Below are 27,000 nucleotides of genomic sequence, written 5' to 3' on the forward strand. Positions count from 1 at the left end.
GTTTAAAAAGGGACAAAGTCTTTTATTACTGGAATTGCATAATATGAATGATCGTACATGTCAAACACAGTACAAATTGCTACACATTTCCCTTAAAAATGATTAAAACATGTTTGCAATTAATGGTCAAGAGTTTCTGTACAAAATCATCAAACCCTGAACCCAAAGCATTGCCTGACTTGCTGTATCCCCCTGTTCTTATTCTGAACACCTGTACAGGTGTTATGACTGTGGAGACTGAACACTTCAGGCCGAAGTTCCACACCCCCCCCCCCCCCCCCCCCATATGAAGTCTGCCTAAAAATGACGTTGCTCTCCATATACATATAAATACATTTAAATTTGTGCAAATTACAATTCCAAAGCCCTCTAGCCGTAAAGTAGAGCAGGACCGCAGTGATGGGGATGTGAACCTGGTGTAGAGTGACCTGTTAGTATGGTGTGTCACCTTTTCTGGCTCTCAGTAAGACCGTAAGCAGGAGCAAGAAGTACATCAAGACACGTTTCCTAACACTTTGTGCAGGACATACTCAAGGACATTGGAAGCTCAGTTTTATTAGAGTCCCTTGACTTTAGATCCCACAGCTTCCCATCAATGGTTGAGTGCGTCTGCCATGTATATATGCAACAATATTTGTTCTGTACCTCACAACCCCACTGGCTAAAGCATAATTAACACTTAATTACATCCTTTAGATAAATAACAATATACAGGATTTGAACAGTTTCAGGGAGCCAGCTTCCCAGTGTACAACTGATCTACTCTGTCGTTTCACGATTCCCGTGAAGTTACTGCTTTGCTTTTCTGTCCTTTTCTCGTTTGTCCCATTTGATAAATACTGACCTGACTAAGCAGACATAACATATTACAGGTGCCCTCAAGTCATTGGCACTTAGTTTTCTGTACGCGATTTGTGACTAGGCAGGGTGGGTGTGGCTATCACTGTGGCAGTCTGGGACGATTCCTGGGAAAAGCCCCCCGTGCCTGACGAGGCCTCTTCTCGCTCCAGGTGTGATCCTCTCCCGTGGCTCATCCTTAGACACTTACTGGCGTCTTACCACTTCCCAGGTATTGGCGCCCCACACTCGTACCATGCCACATAGCTGATGTGGGAGTTTCCTCCTATCTGGCCAAAGTGGACAGGTTCCTGTCTCACCGCTCGGTAGTACCCTGGGGGGCGGGAGGGTGGTTAGGCTGAGGAAGCTGGTATGTACTACTTCACCCCACGTCGCATTTATCTAAACTAAGCACTAAGGCTTTAACACAGTGGTTCTCAAACTCGGCCCACGGGCCCCACTACCCTGCTTGTTTTCCTGCTATCCCTGCCCCACACACAGGTCCCAGCTGTCTTTCAGCTTCTGATTGACTGAACACACCTGATCCAGGTAATCAGCAGTGTGTAGGGCAGGGAGAGCTGCTAAACAAGTATGGCAGTGGATCCCGAGGACCGAGTTTGAGAATCACTGGTTTAAGAGTCATTTCTTTCATTACTCATTTGTATCAAATGTAGGGTGACCAGATAATCCCTGTCACGGGGGACAGTTGGAGCTACTTCAGGTTTTACAAACTATTTAAAAATCGAAAGGCATCTGTCCTTGGCTAAACAGCTTAATTCTTGTCTTTTGACTGGTTTGTTTCCTTGATTGAAAGGCTCATCTAGTTTCACATTAACATCAGCAGTACATGTCATTATAGGAGACTGAGCAATCGGCACACAGCAACAGCTCAATGCTTAATTGAAATACAGGTCGTTTTAATTGAAATGGTAGTTTATAAACCCTGTCCGAGCTCAGTGTAGCTCAGTGTTTATGGTAGGAAGTACCAATGCAATGTGATGGAAGAATTCCATCAGACAGTATTACCTGGTCGTGGGGGAAGCTGGTCTGCCAGAAGCTGGCTTCCTGTCCTCCCATCAAGGAAGGAGTCCACAAATTGGCAGTGGTCCTCACCATGGCCCGTCTGATCCCCAATGTTGTAGAATTTTCCTACAAGGAGAACGATGATGTTGACATCAAAATCGATCCTCGTTCATTTTCAGCAACACACTCCACTATTGAAAACTCCATCTTTGGATTTTGTGTGGAAACAAAATGCCTTCAATCATGGGGAGAAGCTGTAAACACTACCCACGTAGAAGTGGGGAGTTAAGGATGCTGCAATGTCGCATAGAGGTGCTAGGGGTCTAGATCTGCTGTGCAGGAAGTTGCCTCATAAGCAGAGAGGAGGACATAGGCTCACCATTAAGGGAATCACTCAGGTAGATTTTGTATCGCAAGGAATTGCAAAGCTGGATGCCGACAAACTTGCGATACCAGGTCCTCTTCACATACTGCTTCCCATTGCACTCGGAGTAGGAGTCCGACTTGAAGGGAAACTGAGTCCAGATGGCGTCTTTACCTGCAGGATAGAGTGGAGGAGAAAGGAATTATTGAAGGAACATTTAATGCATAACACAAGTGAGATACTCATCTCACATTTGTTCATAATTGATGAATCATGACAAATCTTTTATCTCAAGTAGCGACTATTTTTATTCATGATTTCTACTTCAGTAGTAATTGAGTTACTACTGTACTAAGGCTTATGTGCCCCCTGAAGTAAAGTGTTACCAAATGTTCTATACAGCTGAATTCTGAGACTTTAAAAAAAATATCCTTGCTCTGCTAATCTATTAAGCTATTTTCAGTTTAAGCTGTTTCCTTGCACTTGTAGATTTCAAGATTTAAAGAAATGGCAGCAAGGGCTAAAAATAACACCTTCTTCCTTGGAAGGAGAGAAAACGTAAGAATGTGCTTGACAAAATATAAGAACACTGTCCCAGTTCACATAATAGCGCGCTGTGCGGTAACTGCCCATGCTGCACAGGATAGAGTAATATAAGAATGCTGCCTTGTGCTGGTCCTGTGTCAGTGTTTGGCCTGGCCTGCTCTCCGGTCTGGAAGAAGTGAACTCATAACACCGGGTAGTTGGACGGTGGATCATCGACCAGCTGTATTCCAACCAGAAAAGCTCAGGCTTGCCATTAATCCTGACCCAATTAGACGCTGTCAGGAGGGACTCACCTGAAACATTCTCGGTCACTCGAGGGTCCGCTGAGGTGTGTAAAAAGAGAGCAGACAAAGGCCATTTAGACACTGTTGCAGTCCTTTAGATTGAAAGTGCAAGACAAATTCGAGAGGGCCGTGGAGATTACTTTTGACTGTGCAAATCTGCATCTGTTCATTTGCGTTAATGGTGGTGCACATGAAGGGAAATACAGAAGAAGAGAGACTCAGAGGATCTTAGCCTGCTACAGGGCTTAGGCTACAGAAGCGCAGCCAAGCTGAGCTCACTGTCTAGGTTTTGTTTAATTGGACACCCTTTCTGGATGTGTGGAGGTAGGTCTCAGTCGATTGGGTTCAGTTCAAATATACCTGATTCTGTGTTGAATGACACCGGTTCGGTAGCTGGACCTTCTCCAAGTTCATTCTTTGGTTTCACTTTGAACTCATAGCTTTAAAGAAACAAGAGGAGGTGAATTTTATATACTTTTAGTTAAAAAAAAAATACAATGTCTACATCCCATCTCCAAAGTAGTGACATTCGATATTTTTATTCTTCAGACAATCTCCAGTCATGTCCATACACCTTCCGTAATGACTTTTCCATGTGAAACGGTGAGACGTTACAGTGGCCTCTGCGCCAGTGGCCTCAGATCGAGGAAACCCTGGTTTATATTGTGTCTGAGAAGCAGTGCCAGATGTTCAGCCCCATTACTGAAGCAGTGTTCCACCCCCAGCCACCCAGACCCTTCCCCTACGGTGAAGGATTCTCCATCAGAAAACCACAGGATTCGACAGAAATCGCTGTGAAAACAAATGACTTTGATTTTGAAAATAGGAGTTTCCAAAGGAAATATTTATGTCATATTGAGTAATGACAGGAAGAAATAACGTAAATAACAGGAATTTTCTGCGCTAGAGAATGTTACGTTAAATCATAATCGACCGCAGACACACTCAATAACGGTGGCTTACTTAATATCCTCCAGTCTAATAGCATTATTCAAATCAGCAAAACACCACCGAGTTTCTCCGCCATTCCAGCACAATACTATGGTGGCTCATAACCAGGGTTCTACGTTCTTGAAAACGGTACCTTCTTTCTGGCCTGAGGTTCTCCACAGCTGTGTGCGTTTGATTGGTGGTCAGTATGGAGACTTCCTCACCTTCTGGACCTTTTGTCGTAGAGATTACTTCATACTCTGTCAGAAGAGAACATTGCACAACCTGGTTTGGTGCTCTGCTTGTATCGTGCATTTCAGCGTGTTGTGCGATTATAGGTAACATTTTATTCGAGGGGGGCACAAATAATATAATATTGTTCTCTTATTTATGTATTAATTAGCCACAAACTAAGTATTAGGCACATACTGATGTTATGTTCGTTCATCATTAATGAATCGTGACACATATTTTGTCTTAAGAAATTACTTTATTTGTTACTATATTTGTTAATTCTGTAAACCTTTATGAACAACTGAAAGAATGAGTAATGAATGACGTTATATTGATCGCATGTTTGTTGATCATTAATGAATCGTGACGCATCTTTTCTGTCATGTAGCTACTATATTTGTTCATGATTTGTACCTCAGTAGTAACTGAGTTACTAATAAGTATTTGTGCCCCGTTAAGTAAAGTGTTACCTAATTATACATTTGAATGAATTCTGCAAAACTATAATTCATGACCCCACCCAGCCACAGACCTGTGGTCTCATTGTCCGTTTTATCCCAGTCCAAGATGATAAAGGATGGGCATCCCTCCACCGTCACCACTGTGAGGTTAGAAGGTGCCATCTTGGGGGGGCCAGTGACGTTCTGCTCCCCTCCGTCCTCGTCTGGGAAGTAGCTGAGGGAGGTGGTAATGGAGCAGGGTTCGTCCTGCTTCTTGTCCGTCTTGTAGATCACATGAGGAGCTGGAGCAAGATTAGTGTTCTTAAGAGACCATGCAGTGTCCCTCCAAAGCTCATAAAAACGTAAACGATTTGTCAATAGAAGAAGTATGACAGCCTATCAGCTGGCTCTAATGTAGTATAATCGGTTTATCATATGAGGATGACAGTCTCCCTGCCAGAACTGTAAAATAAAACCCAATTGTCTAAGGTAAATCTGCAAATAAAGCAAGTGTCTAAAGCAGCTCACATCTATAATATACAGCAACATTTCAAGCAAGTAAAAGTTGGAAAATGCTCCAATAAAACAAAGTTCAAACCACTCGTGAAAAACAGAGTGTGGAGTACTTTACCCACAAAGCGTTTCTTCCCCAATGCATCCACCTCTGAAATAGGCCGGTTGCTGAACACAGGGGAGTTGTCCCGAATGTCAAACTGGCTACCTGTGAGAGCAAGAGAAGGTCTAAAACTACAAATCTTTTCAAGGATCAAGAGCTCAAAATACTGTCCAGAATGACCTACTACTGCTAGTGCTTACAGCCAGGAGTCCCCAAGTCCCACATGTCTACAGGCCTTGCTCCACCTCCTAAGGTCAAACCTACATTCCCTACCTTCCCACGCAGCTACCTAGTGGACAATGTTCCATTTTTCATTACAGTCCAGCTGTGCAGTTGTACCATTAGATGCTGGAGCAACCGGTGTTGTCATTCTTCGCTCTTGCTTGGTGGGCTTTGGCGTGGCAGGGGGTAAGTTCGGCTTCGGGAATGGAGACATGTCTGTCTGCTTAAGGTCGGTGGCCTTTCCTGAAAGGGATTGACAGAATGCAATTAGAGGTGCCGCTTGTCTACATCTCTATCATCTAAACTAGCCTGGGGAGTGGTGTTCAGGAATCCTCAGAATGGTTACAATGAGCAAGTGGTACAAGAATTGAGTCTGTTCCACAAAAATAAGCATTTTACAGACTGCAACTACATATGAGGAAGAAGTGGGAATTGGTTTGACCCACCAAGCAAAAGATTGACCCATTGGTACCTTGGGCATGAATAAAGGCCATTTCATAAATGTGCAATGATATATATGGAGTGGTGATAAGCACTTGGAAAACATCATGCAACACAAAAACTGAACAGTATCTACAGCATTGCAGGATTTTTTCTACTCTATTTATTTATCTCTCTGCTTAACCAGCATTTACGGCATTGATGGATTTCAGGTGAGACATCTTCCACAAGAGTGTAATATTTTGAAACTCTTGGAACTATCAAATTATAAAACATGGTCCTTGACCACCATGTTACCTGCAGCTCACATCTATAATATACAGCTTTCACAGAGAATTGGGTCCACCTCAACACTTACCCTTATCTCCAGGCTTTCCAACCTGGTTGATCTTCTTGTTGCCCGAGACAGTGTTGCTCTGTGAAGAAGATCCTGGAAAATGTAACCAAATTTGCACCATTAGTAAGAGTCCCTGAGCCATGTAGAAGAAGTGATTCTTCAATTGTGGAAGTGTAGAACATCTTTTACATGAAACTATAAACAATGCAGACAAAAGCGGGGGGAGAGCTAACAGGAAAATGCCCAGATCTCCATAAATGTAACATTCTGAAAGGCTGGAAAGAAACACAAGTATGAGAAAAGGATTCAGAATTTTTAAGTTTTAAAAAGAGTCATGGTAAATTTGACTTGGTTTAGGTGTAACAGAGCTAGCAAGCTAGTTATCACAGCATAACCTAATCACTACTTCACCGATGCTATCTTTACCAGCAGAAATATAAGTTAACCAACAGGAATCAGTCCCAAGTATTTGAGTCATGACATTAATTTGACGCGACCAAGCAATATATGAAATCGCCAGACCTTTCATTAAAAAGCTGTTATAAGCTCATTGAGCTAAAGTCCCGTGATCCAATCAAATTCCTCCTATGACTTTTAGAGGAACACTATGCACTGGACATCCGTATAAAATGATGAGAAATCCTGAACAAATCACCTGGGATGAATCAAAACATTCAAGCGAGAACATGTCTGTGTATATCTGTTCCTTTCCAAGTACATTTTTATAACTCAGGAAAAAAAAGGTTTTTACTATACAAAATAAACACTTTATTAAATTGGTCATAATTTACATCTTGGAATAGTCATTTATAAGGCTTAGCGTTTTCAGAAAGCCTATTTGGCATTGCAAAATTTTGATTACCAAAGAGAACCTTTGCTTAATAAAACTTTGCACATTTTCTTTCATAACAAAACCAACACAAGATATTTTATTGAGAGGGGAAAGAGTAGAGAAAAGTGATCTCCACTGTCTCACTTTCAGGTTCAGTTCTCACCAGCTGAACAAAGACTCCTACTAAATATGTAATAATTCGACATTAAGTTATTTAACAATCTAAACCTGGTGATCATTGCATTGCCAAGAAGAGGAAGAGGATGTAATTCTTGGGGTGAGACTGGGAGGAAAAAAACAAGTACAAAAATTTGAATGAAAAAGCTGAGAAAAAAAATATTGCGATATATAGTTAATGTCAAAAAGCGCCGTACTTTCTGTACGAAAGTACTGTCCAAAGACTAACAAGAGCCTTTGGTAGTGGTGACAGCTGAGTGGAAAAAGGGGGATGATTTTTAATGGAAGGCTAAATATTAACTGGCAGCATGTTAACATGCAGGCAAAGACTAAAGGATGGAATTCAAAATGCGCATGGGGTTGGCTGAATGGGAAGCTGGCCATCTGCACAAGACTTTACCATAGCGTGGGTCGCCACTCGAAGGCCTTGATTGGCCAATACCATCACGGACCCCAGGCTTTATGTCTTCCAGGGAGTTGTTTGCTGTGGGAAAAGTTCTGGTGTTAAAACCAGGGTGCTGGGTATTCAAGAAGTGCATGACGTACGATTAGAGCAGTCAGAGAGGCAGCAATATTCTTTTCATTTCAGTTCGTATGACAACAGATCAAACGCTTTGATGAAAGACTGAGAAGTTAAGCAATGAGGAAAATCAGCCTGCAAAACTGTCAATCACCATATGTTCCCAGTCACAGACTTCAATACCCACGTCCTGTTGATTACTTCACTGGTACCCATTCAGTTCCAGCAGCCAGTGAATGGTGCCTATTAATTTACCTTCCAGTGTGTTATTGTAAATACACTGAACCCAAAAAAACTGGCAAAACTGGAGACTTTTTCCACGTTAAATATACTGGCATGCAGTAAAGTTTTTTTCTCTCTGATTTTAATTCAGACAAAAGCACCTTTCCAAAGCGTATAACATCTGTTTCTTAAAAGCAGTTTACTGTAAACATGTGCCAAAATTTACACAGCAAGCATGGAAGACGAACTAAGACGTATACTCAGACAGACTGGAAATTTCACACAGATGGATGAGAACCCAACACTGTTTCACCATGGATGTAGGTAGCTCATGCTTGATGTGCAAGACGGGACAAGCATGCAAAAATGCATGCGTGTGGTGGTCCTTTACGTAAGGCTACGGAACACAGAATAAAAGTCAGAGGAATGAAGTCGATCTAGGGCACAGTCAATCCTGATTAACTGTTGACCAGAATAATTTGACTGTTTAGCCTTGAGCCTGGCAAATAGATTGTCAAACAGCCCAGTTAACATAGCTGGGCATGAGAGGATTACGTGTAAATTGTCTTGTATTGCACTGGCTGAAGGCTTACGAAACCGTCAGTTTCTGCTCCCGAACATGAACCAAGACTAAACGCACAACACTCAGAATATTCAAACGCCAAGCACCAATCAGAAACCCTAAGCCGATGACGTCTCTGCCATCGGCGCCGGGTCTGATTGCAAGTGACTGCCAAAAGCCATCTACTGATGGCTAGAAGTTCGATGAGCCTATAACAAGTCTGCAAAAGCTTGCATAGACATCTCACATCTGGGTAGCGCAAAACACATGGGTCACACGGTCATGGATGGAGGGCGACACACACAAACAAGCACATGACATGGGCGGACTTCAGCATCAACAGCGACGCCCTGCAAGAATGGAACAAAGGCGTGTATTTGCAAGTAGATAATGAGCAAGAGAGACAAAGTAGTATTCAGCTAGATTACCCAATTGCAATCCGGACCATATGGGAAGAGAGAATCCTTTAAGGTGTTCACCATTGACTGTTGAGGGAAAACATGAAAATCCCATATGTCAGCCAAAATATAGTGGGTCAGCACCTCACTGATGGAAAATCACTCATTCAGAATGAATGTGAAATATCTACAAAAGAAATTTCAGAATGATTTAGAGAGAGTGCTCAATTGGAGAAGAAATTATCCTGCTAAACATATTTGGGACACATACAACTAACTTTGGACCAATACGGATAAGCTTATTATGGTCATTTATGTACATGGTAGACTATGTTGATGGAAATCACTTTAAAAACCTAATGTTTCAGCAGTTTCTCCAAAAGGGCTGTGCAAGGAGGACATCATTAGCACATGTTGAGAAGCTGTAGCCAATAGACAAGAAGGGGATTGGACAGTTTAGCTGCGCTGAAATTGCAAAGGCAGTACAAGAGAACAGTGGAACAAACATATTAACATGTATCCACATGATCTGTGGAAAGAGGGCTCTTGAGCCATTATGTCAGCTTGAGGTAGTTCACTGAAGAAATGAAAGAGGCCAAGCGTTGCAGCTGAATTTTAGACCAGTCTGGAGAGAAACAGAGGATGCTCTCTTTGAGGACAGCAAAGAAAGCACAGTGTGCTTATGCTGAGCACTGGAAGACAACACTGGTTCACTGTTAGGAAGGAAAACAGAGGTGGCGGGGTGACTGGTTAAGGGCAAGAAAGATTCCATTACCCCCGTGTGTCATCACGGTCTGGGAAGAATTAGTCGACCTGGGTGGGAAATGTTGCCTCATGTTGTTAGAGGCTGAGGAAAGAACAGCACTGTCTGGTGACGTCGTCAGGTTTCTGGCTGCCATGGTAACAGCTGAGCTCTGAGGGACAAGTGCTGTGGACGAGGTCATGTTTCTCTGCGCATTTGTACCTGGATGAACAAAGAGAACAGCAGGTGTAGGTTATAGGGACTCTGAGAGGTGCCATAAAAAGGCTTCGACCACAGGTGTGGCTGAACCCAAATGAAAGTACCCTGGCATCCAGGATGATTTTGGGCCTAACGTCTGGTTTTTTTTTAGGCATTGAAAAACCCTAAATCCATTCATTTGTTTTAATTAGTTTTATGGGCTGAAACCTTTAAAAGTGATTAAAATTCCAAAATCAAATGGCCTCTTGAGAGTCTAATAAAATATCGGAGTACAAGCTGCTCAAGGTATCTGAAACACTTGTTAAAGTCACAAGTGACCTACATACTCCTGTTACTAAACTCAACAAAAAAAGACATGTGGGACATGCATCACTGAGATGCAGGTGCAGGTTAGCTGGTTAATAGAATTAACCCAAAGGGTACACATGGACACAAAGAGTAGTTACAGTGACAGGACTGCGGAGCCATGTCCATAGGCAGCAAGCAGAAAAGAACTGAACTCAAAGCAACAGGAGGCCTTTCCCACTGCAGGAACTTTTTCTGGAACAGGAACTTCTGTTATCTTCCCACCACAGTGTAGTTCCTGGGTGGTGTTCCCTGAATTTATTTTGTTCGACCAGGAACTATTGAAGTGGGCTTGTAAACATGGCTCACACTGGTGCTAACTTGGAAGTCACACAGAAGTGCGGGGAGCAGAGGTAGAGATAGTGGAGCAAAAACTGAGCAGATGAAATTATTTTTGCACCAATTTGTAAAATTTGACTGATTTCCAAAATATTTTTGTGCAATATTGCCGATACTGAGCAGCGCGGGGCGGACGGATAAGCCGGCAGTGAAACTTGCCAGTGGAATAATGTTCCATAATTTTTTTTTTTATTATGTGGAAAGTGAAAGATCGGTCTACTGGCCATATTTTATAATAAATTAAAAACATGTTGCAAGCCATATGCAGCTGTATTGTGGGCCAGCACTTTGAGACATTTTTTAAAGTACAATCGCAATCCATCCCGTATTTTAGGAGATTCCCCCGTATTGTAAAATAAAATGCTGTATCTCATTTTTAATCAATATGGGACATGACTTGTCCCGTATTTTTTTCACCTCTCAATCGATCTCCCACCCCCACTAACAAGCATATGACTAACAAAATTTATTCTTCCTCCATTTATTTGGGGTAGCATTGTAGTTTCTTCACTTATAAGATTATGTCATCATATTTCACCTACAATCACCTTTCACCTTTTTCATCTCGCATGCTTACTTAGCATAACGGTCACAGTTCCTGTTGTGAGGTGGGAACACGACACATGACAGTGGCCATAAAATACAAAAGCTCTCGGTCCAGATACCCCAGGAACTCAGAACCAGGAACCAGGTTCCTGATGAGCTTCAGTGGGAAAGCACCTATGGGTGACTAGCAGTAATGGACAAAATGAACTATGAACCATTTCCTTTATTTTTTGATGCCACTAGATGGTGCTGTTGGTTTGCTTTTTGACATGCTTTGTGCCCATTCTTGAACAAAGAGCACCATCTAGTGGAGTAAAAAAATACAGCAAATGGTTCATGAAGCATCGTTTTGTCCATCACTAGTGACTACACTGGGAATTTTATGGTTTTATGGGTATGGGTGATGGGGACATGGTTGAATGAAACACAGAAGTCACACCTGTGAGAGGGGAGAAGACAAATTCAAAGAATTAACACATAGAGTAATGCAGCAGGTGGATGAGCCTAGTGAGAACAGAACAAACAGTCAGGTGATGAAAGTGATGACATCACCATTACCCCAGCCATCATCATGTGGTGGCTCGTAGGTGGGGGTGGACGTGAGCAGAGAGAGTCCTTCCCAAGACTCGCCAACAGCTGTGTGAGAGACAGAGCTTTTATGTGTCTGAGGTAGATGGAGACAAAACATGGGGAGGCTTCTTCCAAGTCTTCACACACGGCCCCCAAAGACTTGCAGGACAACAGTATATATGGTCAGGGCACAAAATGAGGGAGAAAAAGATATGTATATATTTTGGGGGCATTTACCAGAAGGGCTGTAGAACTTCCGACTGGGACGGGGTACTCTGGGCTGGGCTCGCCCCTGGTGATTTGGAAAGGGAGTTGGGACATGTGCAGTGGAGGTGCGGAGGAGATTCGTGGTAGGAGGAGCTCCCCCTGACTGCTGTGACACGTTTGTAACTGAACTTGCCCTTCCTGGGTGAGATAAAGAGAGAGGAGCAGTGACTGGCGGATCCACACTGGTGTCCGACTCTGAATCGCTCGGAGGACCAGATTTCATAGCACCTGGACTTTTACCAAAACAAATCAACAACTGAGACTGTTCAGTTGTTTTGCTTCTTTTTCTAGACTTTGATGTCTGTGATATAATTCTAATCAACTTTAACAGTCATTCTTTCGATAGAATTTAGGAATTCAGAAAAGAATCTGCATTAGTGTCGGCAAGGTTTTCTGGATCTCTGTAGCACCTCCTGGGGAATACAAATTCTTTCAATGCATGCAATGGTGACATGCAAACTCAGCACTGCCACGGGCTGAAAGCACATCTCTGCAAACAAAAAAACATGGATGGAGAAATATTCACGTGAACAGGAGGAAGGAAGTGACAGATGTACCACAGGAGGGCACAGATCTGAAAACTGAGAAGTACTCCTGCTTTTGGTAGTAAGGCGGTTGAACTCATTACGAGTGAAGTGCATATTGGATCAATATTAGGGTCTGTAATAACCATTAATTTATCCCATTTTCACCATGTAGAATAATGATCTGTGGTTTCTTGGGATTTGACTTCATCAGTCATTTGTACAAGAATTCAGATAGAGAGTGAAACCACTCATAAACTAAACAAAAGAAAGTACTGCCAAGGGGAGAAGCACCCACCATCTCGTACACAAGGTGTATGAGGCGAAAAAATAAGCAGTGACTGTGATAGGGACATGTGGACGAAGACACTGGACAAGAACGATAATGTGAGTGCGACGCGGTGGAATGAGCAATGGAGGCAGGACTCAGGGTGGCTACAGCAGGTACAAGCAACATCCCTTCGAGGTGCCAGAGGCAGCGAATTTCCGAGCAAAACACATAAAAGAAACTCCATGCACAGACCTCAAAGGGCTGGAGCCAGAGCACTTCGTCACCCAGTGTCGCTTACTTATACCGGCAATTCCTTGATGGTCACTCCTCTCATACCATCATCGAGGATCTCGGACTTTCTATGGACTCATGACATGCCAGCATGCGGCCAATACAACAGCCGAGGCCCCCCGCCTCCCCCCCCCAGCAATGCAACGAGAGGAGCCAAGCACTGACCAACCGGGAAGACAAAAACAAAAGTGTCTCTCTGTTACCAGGTGTCAACTCAACCCAGTGAGGCACAGTGGTTCTTGGGATGGGGGATGTTTCCAGACGGCCTGAAGGTGGTGCTGCAGAAAAATAACGTAGGCTTTCAAAAACTCAAAAAAGCTCAAATAAACCAGGGGAAGCACATTCGATGGATAGCCGCGCCGTACCCATCTCGAAAAGGATTAGGAACTGGGCTCAGTGGTAACAGAAGCGTTTCTGAAGGTCACACATAGCTGAAGCAAAGAGCCACACTCAAGTTTACCATAGGGGGCCTTCGGAGTGTTGGGAAATCCATTTCTCACGGGGGCTGTTTCTGTGTGCTGCGTCCTGTTCTGCAGGCCTAAAGGGCAGAGGGAGGTCAAATCATAAGAATGACCCGCAGCTCTCCCCCATCGTGCAGTACTGCAGCCTTCACTCAGGTGCACAGCAATTGTGATACATTACAGGAGAATCAGATTCTGCTCTGCCGCTATGGGTAACACTTTGCATGACGGGGCACAAATAACAGTATTATGTATGAGTATTACTATACTTTTCTGTGAAAAATAATCACAAACTAAGTATTAATTAAAACTGATCTCATGTTTGTTCATCTTATATAAATTGACATATTTTAACTCAAGAAGTTACTATATTTGTTACTATATTTGTTAATTCTGTAAATCGTTGTGAACTGCTGAAGGGACAAGTACTGAATATCACAAGTGAAATACTGATCTCATGTTTGTTAATCATTTATGAATCATGACTCATCTTTTATGTCATAGCTACTATGTTCGTCCATGATTTGTACTTCAGTTGTAAAGTGCCCCATGAAGTAGTTAGCCCAATATCGCTACCATTTACTTCTACCGAGAGACCAAAAATCTGCGATATGTAGCCGTTTTGCTATGCTATTCTTCAGTATGCCAGTGACATACTCATTTCGTCCTACAGAATCCAGATCTCCATATACACTATAACAGCACATTTATCACATATTCATACGTAATAGGTATAGTTATTTTAATGTATATAATAAAGGTTTATTAGGATCTGAAAACAGTTTAAACCTCACCATTAGGAGATAAGTGTTCATGGGTTCCAGTCACTGGCTTCTAAAAAAGTGAATTGAAATGAATTTTCAGTTAGAAATCCGCACATTTCCTGAGTCACGTCAAGTGCTTAAATTTTACTGTAATTTTACTGTGTAATTCTAATCCGGGCTGTCATCAGTGCTCCCCAGCTCAACCGCCCCATGGTATTACTTGACCAAAATGGTGGGATCTCTCGAATCCCATCTTTCCCCAGGAGTATCACATACTACGGCCTGCCTTTCAGTTTGAATTTCCCTCAGAAGGTGCCAGAATTTCTGTCACTGTGCTGTAGCCTGGTAGCTACTTCAGGCTCACGCCAAAGGAAGAACCGCTTAGCGTAGCGTAGCTGTTAAGCAGCATTAGCCTCTTGTTATAGCTGAACATCACGCAGAGTGTTTAGCAACGGCAACTCAGGAGCACCTGGTACCTAAGGAGCTGCATCTAAATAGCTGAGGGATGAGATCCAAGGGATGCGACCCTGAAGCAAAACACCATCTTGCACCCAGATGCGTAAATGAATTACAAAAACGATACGGTATCCACGTCATCGCTAAAAGAACTGCATCCAATACAAGGTCAAGCAAAGATGAAGCTTAAGACACCCAGCAGTTGGGGTGTGACTCGTCTGACCTGCCTTCCCCGCCTCAGTGATGGACAGCAAAAAGCATCTCCAGGAGGGAAAGAGGGATAGAATGGTGTGGGGGGGGCGGCATTGGAGGAAAACAGATGTTAGATTGCCCTGGGCCCCCTCCCATTGGCCTACTCGCCTCTGGCACGCTTAGTTGTTTCTCACTGGGGACGCAGGGCGGAAAAAAAAGGATGGAAGGAAAGACAGGAAAAGAGGCAGTCGTGCTCGCAAAATATAAAAACGGCAAAGCAAGATATTGTGGAGATTTTAAAGGCAGCTGCCTGTGGAAACAATTAAGGGTTCGAAAGCGAGATGGACCCCGTTCTCTGTCTTCCAGTAAAGAAGCCACCAGTGGCCCAGAGGGATTCGTACCACCGGCTTCCCGTTGGGGACCCTCGGCTTGAAGGGCTTCAGCACGACTTTGTCTGAAAAACATAACGTAGCAACAAGAGAAAAGGCGTCAAAGCCTGAGCTGTCAACCGCTTATTCTTTGAAAAACCTCACGAGGGGGAATATTGGAGTTAATTGCACACAAAGCAACCTACACGTGTCCCCGTCACACTCGGCATGCGGCCGGGTTCTGCTCCTGCCAAGGGTGGCTAGCATTGGTGGTATGCATATGGAAAGGGTGCATGCTGGCCGAGCAGAACGGCAATCTGCTGTAACACTTAAAATAGTGACGCAAAAACTGATTTTAGTGGCAGGCCGTATTTTTCAAAATAAAAGTTTGCACATGGTGTTGTGCTCCTCAAAGATTTATTAAGACCACATGTTTGGTGTGATAGTTAATGCTTTTACCCTCGGCCCGGCAAGGAGAAGACTGTATGCTAAATACGACAATACAAGGAAATTGATTAGGTTAACAGTGGAGGCTATGGCTGTGATTAGGCCAAGGACAGCATGTTTTTTCCCCATTGACGTAGGTAATAATCATTACAAGCAATATACCATCTACGCCGGTATTGTGAAGGACGGACTTGCTCCAGGTGCCCATACGCTCGTTCTTGCTGGGCCGAACGCCAAACTCGTACGGTGTGTTAGGCTTTAGGTTGTCAATGACCGTATTGCTGCTGGGGCAAGTCTGATAATTCCACTTCCTGTTCCTCTCCCTGTACCGGACAGTATAGTACCTGCACACAACAAAAATAGCCACCTTAGTTTACAGAAATCTGCCCTCTTTACGCCTTAGTTGTTATTAAAACTTTTGTCCAAAACAACATGAATATGGAATAATTTATTACATCAAAAGCAACACAGTCACCCGGTCGGTCAACGCCAACCGATCAGGTTTCATTCGTTTCTTTTTTTTTTTTTTTGTTATTTTGTTTTTCGTTTTCAGGCATTCAGTAACGCTCCCTGCAGTAGCCAGGCAATAAACTGCGGGAGCTGACGTTAGGCATTCGGCGTCGAAGGCTTAGAGGACACTTTGAGAGTTGGCTTAGGTCAAGCTTTCCGACAGCTTTTCCAACAGAGGGGGGGGAGAAGGAGCTCGAAGTCAAAGTGGAACAGTGTGCAGCGGCGGCCGAGTCCCACTGGCCCTCAGCATCTCACTCTGCTTGCACACCTGCAAGCTCCACCCAAAATCTTCCCCTTTATGTCATTTTCACAGCACCATAGCCTGTTGTCATCCACACTCATGATGCCATCTACAATATCCATCAAAATCAGTACTTTTGTTCATTTACATTTTTATAAACAGGCTGTTAATTTTTTATTGGACTAGCGTAGGTTTGCTCAAGGGTTCTGCAGCGAGACCCTTCCTGGGACCTGGGTGCCTGTATCACGAAGCCACATTTCTTGCTTAGCCGGATAACTTGTAGGATTTAAGGTATCCCAGTATACTTGACTTTGTATCTTTGTATACTTACATTTAGCCCAGACTACCTTAAATCTGACAAGTTATCCAGAAATCCTGCTTCGTGACACAGGTCCCTGGTCCCTGAACTTTAAAACCTGATACTTGTCAAAGGGGCATGTAAGTAACTTTCAGCGTGACCGTTTATTCTGGGAGACACTTTTACAGAAACATGTTATCTTCCAGAAATGTAGAACAAAGCTCAAAGTATTGACAGACTGCAATGGCTTACTATTAAATTGCCAGTCTGGCTGGCAGTGCCATCGATATCTGGTTTACTGATGGTAGGTGGGTTAATATGGTATATAATATGGTATGGTATGGGGTTCCTTGGCAAACTGTACTACTATTGATATTATTAATCACTAGCATGAAGGTGGCCATTACATTATTTTCATAAAAAGATAAATGCACTTCATTCATTACACCCCTAGCGGTTGCTTAAACATAACCACTAGACTCGTGCTGGGCTGCAGTCAAACCGCACTGGAAATTTTCCAGTGAACCACTTTCAGTATGTGACGGATAGGTGGCTGATGGAATGTCGTCCTGCAAGCCCAAAGGATCAAATTCACATTTCCGGTTATGATCCCGAAGACCTACTACACGACCTAGAGTATAAACATGATTCTCCTCTGTCAAGTTTTTAGCAAATATGTTGGATCGCGTCTTCACGGGAGATGCATCAAAACTGGAACTCTCTTCAGTTCCTCAGAGACTGAGGAAAATCCCTCTCAGCATCTACCTGACAGCTCCTTGGATTTGGATCCTGATATTTTGAGGACATGATTCACAACAGAGGGCTGTGAGCAGTTACTAGACGTCTCCCTGGCGATATTTTCCTACTCACCCATCCTCCAGACAGTCGCTCATCGTGCTTCCCTCGTAGGGCGTCTTCAGTAAGGTTCCCCAGGACAGCAGCACGGACGTGGGGGACACCGTGCCAATCACCAGGTGAAGGGGCTTATCCAGATTAATTTTTCCTAAGCAGATGTGGAAGTTGTAGAACTCAAATTTTGCTTTGATATGTACAGCAGAAGACACTCGTCAAGAACCGAATTAATCTTGATGATACAGATAATTATTTAAACTGTTCATTTATACATCGATTTGGTAACACTTCACTTGACAGGGCACAATTACTACAGGAGCAGAAATCATGAACAAATATAGTAGCTACATGAGATAAAAGATGCATCAAGATTCATTAATGATGAATAGACGTGAGATCAGTATTTAACTTGTGTCATTCATTACTAATTCATTCTGTAGTTCACAAAGGTTTACATAATTAACAGCTATAGTAACAAATATAGTAACTGCTTGATAAAATGTGTCATGATTCATTAATGATGAATTAACATGAGATCAGCATGTAACTAAGACATTAATCCATAAGTAATAACATAATACTATATTGTTTTTGCCCCATCAAATGCAGTGTTACCATGTGTTACCTGAGCACTGCTTCTTCACTGCATTGGTGGGAATAGGCTGCACAGCAATGAGATACTTGGGTTCAGCATCTAATTGAATACAATGGAAAGGTCAAGTTGCATTATTTATCCCAGTGGGCGCAGTGTCATGACAAAGCCAGGGCAGCCAAAGTGACTCTGTACAGATTCTTTGAGTACAAGTGAGCCAAGGCCACCTCAGAAACTGGCCACAAGCGGAGAAAATATCAGGGAAGGCAAATGAGTGCAGATTATGACTGGGGATGCATCGCACACCCAGCCGTTTGAGCAAATGAAGTTAAACTAAATATATGAACGCTGACAAATACATAATACTGTATGTGTACCGGCCCACAGATCAGAACATGAGGCACTGGGGATCCCCTCTTGCCAACGGAAACCCGATGCGGCCAGAATGTGGGAAAAAAACAAAAGGGTAACGTCAGGAGACTGCAGCAGAGGCGATGAGGTCTCCCAGCTGCTCGGCCCAACGGCGCTGGACGACACTAAGGCAGGAGTCCGGGGAGCCCATGGCCAGGCACGATTATGACACAGCACTTATATTAGAGGCTCAACCAGCCGTCATCAATTACCAATCAGAAATAAGGGCCTAGATAAAAGAGGGTGTGGACACAGGCCACGAATTTAAGAGGTGACCTCAGCAGAAGTGGAATATAACAGCAAGTAGGCTCCTGTGATCCTCTAATGGATGAAATCCTGCTCCAGAACCATGTTCCACACTCAATGCATCAGTGACATTTGGCTGCCCCAACTTCGTACCACAAAGAATTGAACCTCAAAGGAAAACTGAGAAAATTTTGAAATCGCTACATGAAATAAAAGCATTGGTGCAGCATAGCCAACACCCGCTGTATGCGATGGGATAATGAATAGCGGTAATTATTAAATAGATAACTGAGCACTCTCTCCCAACACAAGCTTCTCTTGAAAGGTAAATCATCAGCCAGGTTACGGCGATAAGGGAGGATGTCAGAAGATTTATATTTCATCTGAGGCTTGTCTGGAGACTACAGAGCTTGCAGAACTGGCTTCCTGCTTTTGGTTCCTGGCCCCAAATATGCACATATGGAACGTACCATCTCGACTTCAATTTAGAGGTGATTCGCTACTTGTGACTTATTTCAAAAGTGTTAATGGACCTGAGTAGCCACATTGTACATTTCTCCGACATTCAAAATTCAACAGCCAGGATTTTAAAGGCTTCCCTCGACATGGCCATTTGCTAAAAGAGAATGTTTTCCTTGAGCTTGTGTGTTTTCATCAATATTTAGCCTGCAGGTCGCTGGCCAAACTCAATGAATTTATAGTATTTGGATACAAGGCTAATCACTTCTTTCAAAGCTACTCCAGGGAAGTTCTCTCAGTGACTAATTAACAGCTGGGGCACGGAACCAATAAATCATCAAGATATCATAACATAAACAGCACAAATGGCTTCGCTTCTGTGGCATGTCATGTTTTGCCTACAAAAAATAATTACCAGTGATATTCCTTCATGGGAACATCGTTAGCTTATAGCTACTACAATGATTTGTATAGCTTGCCTGCTTGGAGAGTGAGCTTTTAAAGTGATAAACGCTGATCAGCCCAAAATAATCAACCCAGAGCACATTTTGGAATTCTCTGCAGGTTAACCCTTTCGTGGCTCCTGTTGCCTGCGGGAAAATGCGGTAGGTCGTTTTGGCGGAATTGCTTGAAAAAGTAATGTGCGAGAAATGCACAGTTTGGCTAACCCCCAAAACCCCACATGTTCACATACACTTCTGTTAGTTTACTATAAAAAACGCTTCTGGAAAGAGCAAAAAAAAACAGGATTTGCGTTTATAATGGCCATTATAAATGTGCCATGAGAGGTTAACAGTCGTCATGCAATTGGCTCACCCATCTCCGATTCGTACGGCTCCCCGTCTCTGGGCAGCTCGATGAACTGCCGCGAGAACATGGTGCTCCCGTAACCCAGGATGTAGCCCTCCAGCTTCATGTCAGGACTGGGCCGCACAAACTTCAGCACGATGGTGTCTCCGGTCGCGTTGATGCGTACTTTCATGTTCTGTCTCCTTACTGCGCAAGACACATTCGGAAAAGGACACCGAGGAGCAGAGTTTGTGAGCATTTCACCTGTGACAAGAATTCAAGGGTATTCACACATATTTAAAAGCTTCCTCATTTTAATAGCATAAGAAAGATGGTATACTGGGTACTAATGTCTTCCTACTTCATTGCAAATAACTCAATGAACAGTCATAGCTAGAGGAATTACAATGATGGGCAAATGACTGAATTTACTACTGATTAACTGGTTTTATTTAATACCATAAAACAGTTGAGCTAACAGGAGGACATCATTCCCCCTACAGTACAGCTACTGTATCATCTGTTGCCATGGAAGCGGGGTCACCATCCTCAATGCCTTCTGATCTTAGAAAAGTGCTGCCATTTTCCTGCCAGACTACCAGACAGGAGAGGCAAGAAAGGCTGACGTAATATTCAGATCTAATGCTCCTGGAGACATTCTTCAGCACTTCAAAAGCATTTAACGAGGGTTTCGTGGATTCCAGGCATGAAGTTCAACTTGGTAAACAAGACAGAGAAAGGCAGCAAGCATTGTTTAACTGTACCTTTTAGAGAAACACACAAAGCAGTAAGGGGTTGTCATGGAACTATGCTATACAGATTAAGATTAATACTCCATTGATCTTTGCTCCAACATGACAAGTGGATAGCTTAGATATATACATATTAATCATGCTCTTCCTTGATGTCAAGGTCGTCTCCATTTCCCACCAACTTCCATATGGATATAGTTCCCGGACCTTCCACTTGGAACACTCCGGAGTCGTATACTGCAGGACATGACTGACAGCGAAATAAAATTTGACTTCAAGACAAAGACTAAATGAGAGCCAAAGCTGAAATAATCTTGGATTGACAGTCGTAGCGAATGCAGCTCAAATCGAACGGAGGTGAATAAAAACACATGGCTTGTCTTCAACATTTTTTCCACATGAAAACAGCCAAACATATGCGCTGCTGCCTCCTCTCTGTTCCATACCCCAACAATTCAGAAATCGAGAGACCACTGGAACAAAAACAGTCACACAGACGGGCATGCAGAAACACTTTCCAGAGCATTGTTTTTGAAATGTGATTTCAGACAAGGATCTCAGATTAACAATGGCAGTATTATGCTTTATACAGCATCAGTAATTCTGCTTAAGGGGTTTTTAGGCATAACGAGACAGATTTTACTTTCTTAAAAGAATGAGTGTAGATAATTGCTGGAGACCTTTGGCAAACGCACAGCAATCTGAAACAAAGCCCACCACAGAAACATCATCCAGAATTTTTGTCTCATCCACTTATATTGGGATATTTCATGATAAGGAGAAAATGATGATGCATGATCGGCATCTCAGTGATCAGTTACCTGAGGTGGAGTCGTGCCCAGAACTGGAGATACATCATGTAGATAATCCCTGTCAAGATCCAGCCATTCAAAGGTTTAACATGGAGCTGACCTACTTATAGTGAGACAGCTGGGGTCAGAGGGCCAAGGTGCGAAAAATATGGCCACAGGGAATAGGGAGCCAGATGGACAGATTACACTAAACTTGTTCCTGGCTTGTTCTGCCCCCCATCACAATCTGAAATGTTTATATGAACACAACGATTGTGACAAATGTATTGGATTTGTTACTCATTCAGATTGACTTGGGAGTATTCAACCATTGAAAACAGAGAGTATTGTTCAAGGCATCCAAATCTCCCCAAGGACTCTCCACACACATTCATAACACTGCTTCATCTATTCAGTTTGACTGGCTTTAATCATTTCCCACTGAGGAGCCAAACACAATACAGCACTTTCCCTAAAATTTGGGCAGCAATCTCAGTTATGATTTTCTCAGCCCAGTCTAAATGACCCATAAATCACCATTTAATCGAAGCTTACTGGACTGGTACGTTTGGACTGATCAGCATGGGCCAGACACCGAACTCAACCCGAAAGGTCATCAAACACGTAAATGTACTAAGGAAAAGAAAACCATTCAATCAGATCTGCCCGTGCACTCACTGTCTTGAAGGAGTCAGAGCAATGCATTTAAGGGTCATATGTGTGGACTAGAGCATGCTGGGTGAACAACCAACTGTGCAACAGCACAATGAAACAATATTCGAGCTAGTGATGGATGTGAGGTCAGCAAATGCATCGGCTTGACTGGAAACATTGTCGTTACAATTTTAGCACAAACTGTATACCGAACACTTACACAATCTCGCCTTCCAGCAACAATTAATAATTGGTCATTTTGTGAAAGAAAATACATTGAGAATTTTACCTTTAACTATTCTGACAAATGAAGAGGCAAGTGTGTCTTGGCCAAACCATGCATCCGACATGCCAGAAACAACAGCCAATCAAATCAGCTGCTCAGTTTGTGAATTTGGCAACCCGCTGTGCTCTTGGAAAGCCTCTGTACGTCTATGCAAGACGCCTCCAGTGTACAATCACTACTTGCACTGACAAATTTTACATGGAAATAAGAAAGATCCTCAACCATGGACACCAAAAATATTTTTGCTGAGGTGAGGTCGGTCACACTCAGCAGAGCAGGCTGAACTCGAGCTGAAGTTGCACCATAGATCTGAAGCCAAATCTTAATTCAATGCTCCCAACCATTTCAGGCTGAATGTACTGACAAGAGGTTTGAGTCACAACAGCAGAGAGCTAACAGTTCCTGGCTTCATGGAGAGCATTGTCACCATTACCACTGGCTTACCTGATTATCTGTGTAACCTCCTCTGTCACATTTCAAACCCCGTCTACATAGAGGTCAAGACAAATGGCTAAAAACATCAAGTGATGGACTCTAACCACACCTGCCAGCAGCAGACATGCCGGACCACCGAGCTTAAGGAGCGTATCTGAACTGTTACACTGTGCATGCTTGGTAACACTTTACATTAACGGCACCTTAAAAATACATTCATAATACATTCATAGAGTATTCATAAGCAGTATGTACCTTAACATAATTTAACAGCTTTAATATACTTCAATATCAAGCATTTTATAATTATACAGTTATACCATGTAATATAATATAATGTTTATTAATAATGTATATTAAAGCTGTTAAGGTATGTTAGGATGTTCAGGTATACTTACGTGTTGCTTATGAATGGTCTATGAATGTATTATGAAGGTGCAGTTACTGTAAAACATTACCGCATGCTTTGCACTGTTATACTGCTGTACTTTTTATAAACACACCCATGACACCATGGTCCATGTACCATTCACTGCATATTCACATCGTAGTCAGAAATTAAATCAGTTTCATTATAGTGTTCATCATGAGTCAATGACAACTTATGCTCACCTACTTTGACCCAAGAAAAAAGTCCAGTTACTGGGCAGTTGCGCAGTCCGACTGCGCAGCCACGCTGAGAGAGACGGGCTCATGTTCTGCCTTGGATGGAGCAGAGACCCGACAGAAGGATGGGATAACAATTCCCAGAAACCCTGGTAATCATCTCCCAGACCCGGCTGTCACTGAGATGCAGTGCATGGCTTAGGATGGGAGGGAGGACCGCAGCCAAAATGCACGTCTGCGACAACATGGAACTGAGGAAACAGAGGCAGCTACAGCTGCCTACTGGGTGAGAGCGACTGAAGGAATATGCACATGGCACAGAAAGGGGTTCAGGACTCGGGGGAACCTGAAACCTCCCTGTTCTCATTATGCTACAACCGGCTTCTACATAGAACTTCTCAGTAACGTAACGAAGGAGCCAATCAGGGCTCCGGTTTGACAGCTTGGCCAGTCTCAGATGGCTTGAGATGCTTGTGTCTTTTAATTGTTTGGCATTTTAATCGCAGAACAATGCATCTCTATGCTTTTGTTCACATTACAGGTTAGAGGTACAAAAACCCATAGGAATACAGAGGAACACATTCTCCTAGTAACTTAAAAGTCACCGTTTGTTTCAGAAAAACCCCCCAAAAAAAGCTTTATATGCCATTTAACATTCTATACAACTCAACATCTGCGAGGTTGTAACTCTGCCTGGTCTCTGCTAAGCCGCCACAGCTTCCCCTTTAAAGGGAACACGGACTGTAACATCTGCTTATAATTACGAGGTGTTTCTCTATCAAAGGGAGTGGTGCTTAATACGGCAAACTGCAAAATCGCCCATTTGATCATATTCGACTCCAACACTAACACATAACAGACATTACGGACTTGTCCGTATCACTGTAATTACCAAAGTACCTCAATGTCTTTCAAAAGCATGCATTGTTGTTACATTCGATTGAGAATCTAATCAGTACGGAGGGCATCACACCTGACATTCACAAGACAAGCCAAGAAGCGAAAGGGCTGAAGCCCGATCACCTCTCCAGCCGCAAGCCCAGAATCCTGCGCAGGATCAAAGCTTAGGTCACCAAGGAGACAGAATCACAGTGCAAAGCGTTCTGGAGCCTTCCATCACGGCATCTCTCAGACTATTTACATCACTGCAGGTACTGAAGGCAGTGCAAATAAAATGCATTACAAGTATGTATCTGCGGCAACTGACGCTGAAAACCAGAAGCATGGCAATTAAAAAAAAAATTCAGCCCAATTTTGGAGAAAATGTGCACATTATTATAATAGTTGTTTTCGTAGTTATTTGTTCCGAGTGACTTGCCTCTGATTTGCTGCGCATGGCTGAAGCTGATCAGTAGGATCCCAGCAAGGAGCAGGAATAGAGGTCTTGGGAGCATGGTGCCTTCGGACACTCTCGGCGCGGGACACTTCAGTGAGGCGGGATCTCGCTCTGGAGCTGATCGGATCACGAGCGACTGTGGAGTGATGTCGACCGGGAGTCCGAGCAGCATGTATACTAGGGCAGGGAGGGAGGGGACTGCTTAATGTAACACCTCCAAACATTAACACATTGCAGAGGGACAGTTTTAACCCCCCAGCCCTCCTCAACTCACTCCCCCCCCCCCCCCCCCCCCCCCCCGCCCCGGTCTGCAGTGTTTTCCCTCACTTCTCAGCTCAATACACCACTGACTGTCCTTCCTCTGCTCCCTACTGCTTCAGCTGGGGCTCTTTTCATCTTCAGCTGTGGTCCCCCAGCTGGTGGACAGCCTCTGTGTCTCCCTGCCCTTACATCACCATTAAAGCTCTATGGCTTCACTAATAGATCCCAATACACGGCGATAGCTGATCTGTGATTCCGAAAGCACTAATTATTATAGTGCTGATCTGTAATACTGCATATCTGCGGTTTGCAAAGCAAGCTGTAATACTGTGACGTACTGCAAGGCTGGTCGATAAAACTGCTCTATTTTAATACTGCAATGCAAGCGCTACCTCCCACACATAAGATAAGAACCAATAAGATAACAACCAATCGGTACAGTGAAGACAACTACAACTGGACCACAATCTGCAAATGCTATTGGTCAATTCAGAATTCACATTCCCTATAAGCAGGCCTGCCTCTACATCCAGGTAATTCTGCTAGAGGACACAGTCCAAGATGACAGTGTTCGTGGATTAGGATCATCCCCTAATGTTACAGGGGGAACAAAGATACCAAAAAAAAACTGGTCCAGAATCCCTGCTGGCATCAGGGATGTCCGTGGAGATGCAAACAATATATATTCAAAGTGCTACAATGGCACAACTGGACAAACTGCAATAATAACAACTGGACACAATAGCTTTGACAGAGTGGAAAACTGGACAGCAGCCCATGGATGGTAAATGATATAAGATTCTGGTAAAAGTCCATGCATTACTCTGGCTCAGCCTGCGGCACAACAGTATGCATTTCATTCAGACATGCAGCCCTGTCTGCACACACAAGCTCTTGCCAAGACGACTTGGCGTTTCTCCGTGTTCAGCTGAGCCTCAGAGGCCGCGGACGACACGGGAATGAGTTTGCACGTTTTTTGCAAGGCAGAGGTCAACTGACCAGGTGCAGACGTCAGCCTGCCAGCAGAACAGCCCTTCCAGCATACAAGAGCAGAGAGTCAGTGACGGAGTTCCACGCACGCGAATATGGGAAATAACTGTGTGTGTGTGTGTGTGTGTGTGTGTGTGTGTGTGTGTGTGCGTGTGTGTGTGTGTGTGTGTGTGTGGTCATGCATATACTACATTGTGGGGACCCCCTAGGGTTGGGTAAGTGTTAGGATTATCATGATTAGGGTTATGCTCATGTAAATTAATGGTATATAGATAACTAATCTATGTGTGTGTTTGTGGTCATGTATATATTATATTCTGGGGTCTAAATGTCCCCGCGATGTGATTAAAAAAAAAAACTGTGTTTGTGTTTGTTTGTCCAAAATGTCAGAGTTCTTGTGTTTTGTTTGGTTCCTTTCGTTTCAGCTTAGGGCTGGGTAGGGGTTGAGGTTGTCATTGTTGGGATTAGGGTTTTGCCCATAGAAATGAATGGACTGTCACTGCATCAAAGAGTACAGGTCTGTGTGTGTGTGTGTGTGTGTGTGTGTGTGTGTGTGTGTGGTGGACCAGACTTGCTGAATGACCAGGTAAACACAGGCCCAGTCCAATACACAGTGGGCACTATGGCAGAGCAGTATTTTCCCACCCAGTCCTCTGGGACACCAAACAGTGTTCATTTTTGCTCCCTCCCACCTCTTGATAGGG

General features: G+C 43.5%; 1 protein-coding gene across 8 annotated transcripts; it reads right to left on the minus strand.

Moving 5' to 3' along the window:
* Position 1: 1 nt before the first annotated feature.
* Positions 2–25,251, minus strand: LOC125722999 (target of Nesh-SH3-like). 8 transcript variants are annotated; one of them, XM_048999349.1, is made up of 24 exons: positions 25,028–25,251; positions 20,213–20,392; positions 18,314–18,382; positions 17,707–17,839; positions 15,950–16,131; positions 15,374–15,426; positions 14,355–14,394; positions 13,560–13,637; positions 13,303–13,377; positions 11,984–12,151; positions 11,735–11,812; positions 9,761–9,949; positions 9,016–9,072; positions 7,684–7,767; positions 6,296–6,367; positions 5,614–5,739; positions 5,290–5,379; positions 4,751–4,960; positions 4,139–4,244; positions 3,415–3,494; positions 3,064–3,093; positions 2,240–2,398; positions 1,864–1,986; positions 2–1,171 (listed from the first exon to the last, which is right to left on the minus strand). In XM_048999349.1, exons 1-24 carry the CDS (start codon positions 25,215–25,217, stop codon positions 1,056–1,058), a joined length of 2,688 nt encoding a protein of 895 aa, XP_048855306.1. In that variant the 5' UTR covers positions 25,218–25,251; the 3' UTR covers positions 2–1,055. The 8 variants fall into 8 exon arrangements, with proteins under 8 accessions (XP_048855306.1, XP_048855308.1, XP_048855309.1 ...); XM_048999351.1 differs by lacking the exon at positions 13,303–13,377; XM_048999352.1 differs by lacking the exon at positions 11,735–11,812.
* Positions 25,252–27,000: the final 1,749 nt, after the last annotated feature.

This window comes from Brienomyrus brachyistius, unplaced genomic scaffold, assembly GCF_023856365.1.
Source record: "Brienomyrus brachyistius isolate T26 unplaced genomic scaffold, BBRACH_0.4 scaffold44, whole genome shotgun sequence".
NCBI lineage: Eukaryota > Metazoa > Chordata > Actinopteri > Osteoglossiformes > Mormyridae > Brienomyrus > Brienomyrus brachyistius.

What these genes read in the sequence shown, in the direction of transcription:
- LOC125722999 (XM_048999349.1), bottom strand. Translation starts at nt 25,217, where the DNA reads ATGCTGCTCGGACTCCCGGTCGACATCACTCCACAGTCGCTCGTGATC. An exon ending in TGAACACTTATCTCCTAATG is followed by an intron (nt 13,638 to 14,354) that starts GTGAGGTTTAAA and finishes TCTGCCCTTTAG; the next exon opens with GCCTGCAGAACAGGACGCAG. An exon ending in GACCGTGATGACACACGGGG is followed by an intron (nt 9,073 to 9,760) that starts GTAATGGAATCT and finishes TTCCCTCAACAG; the next exon opens with TCAATGGTGAACACCTTAAA.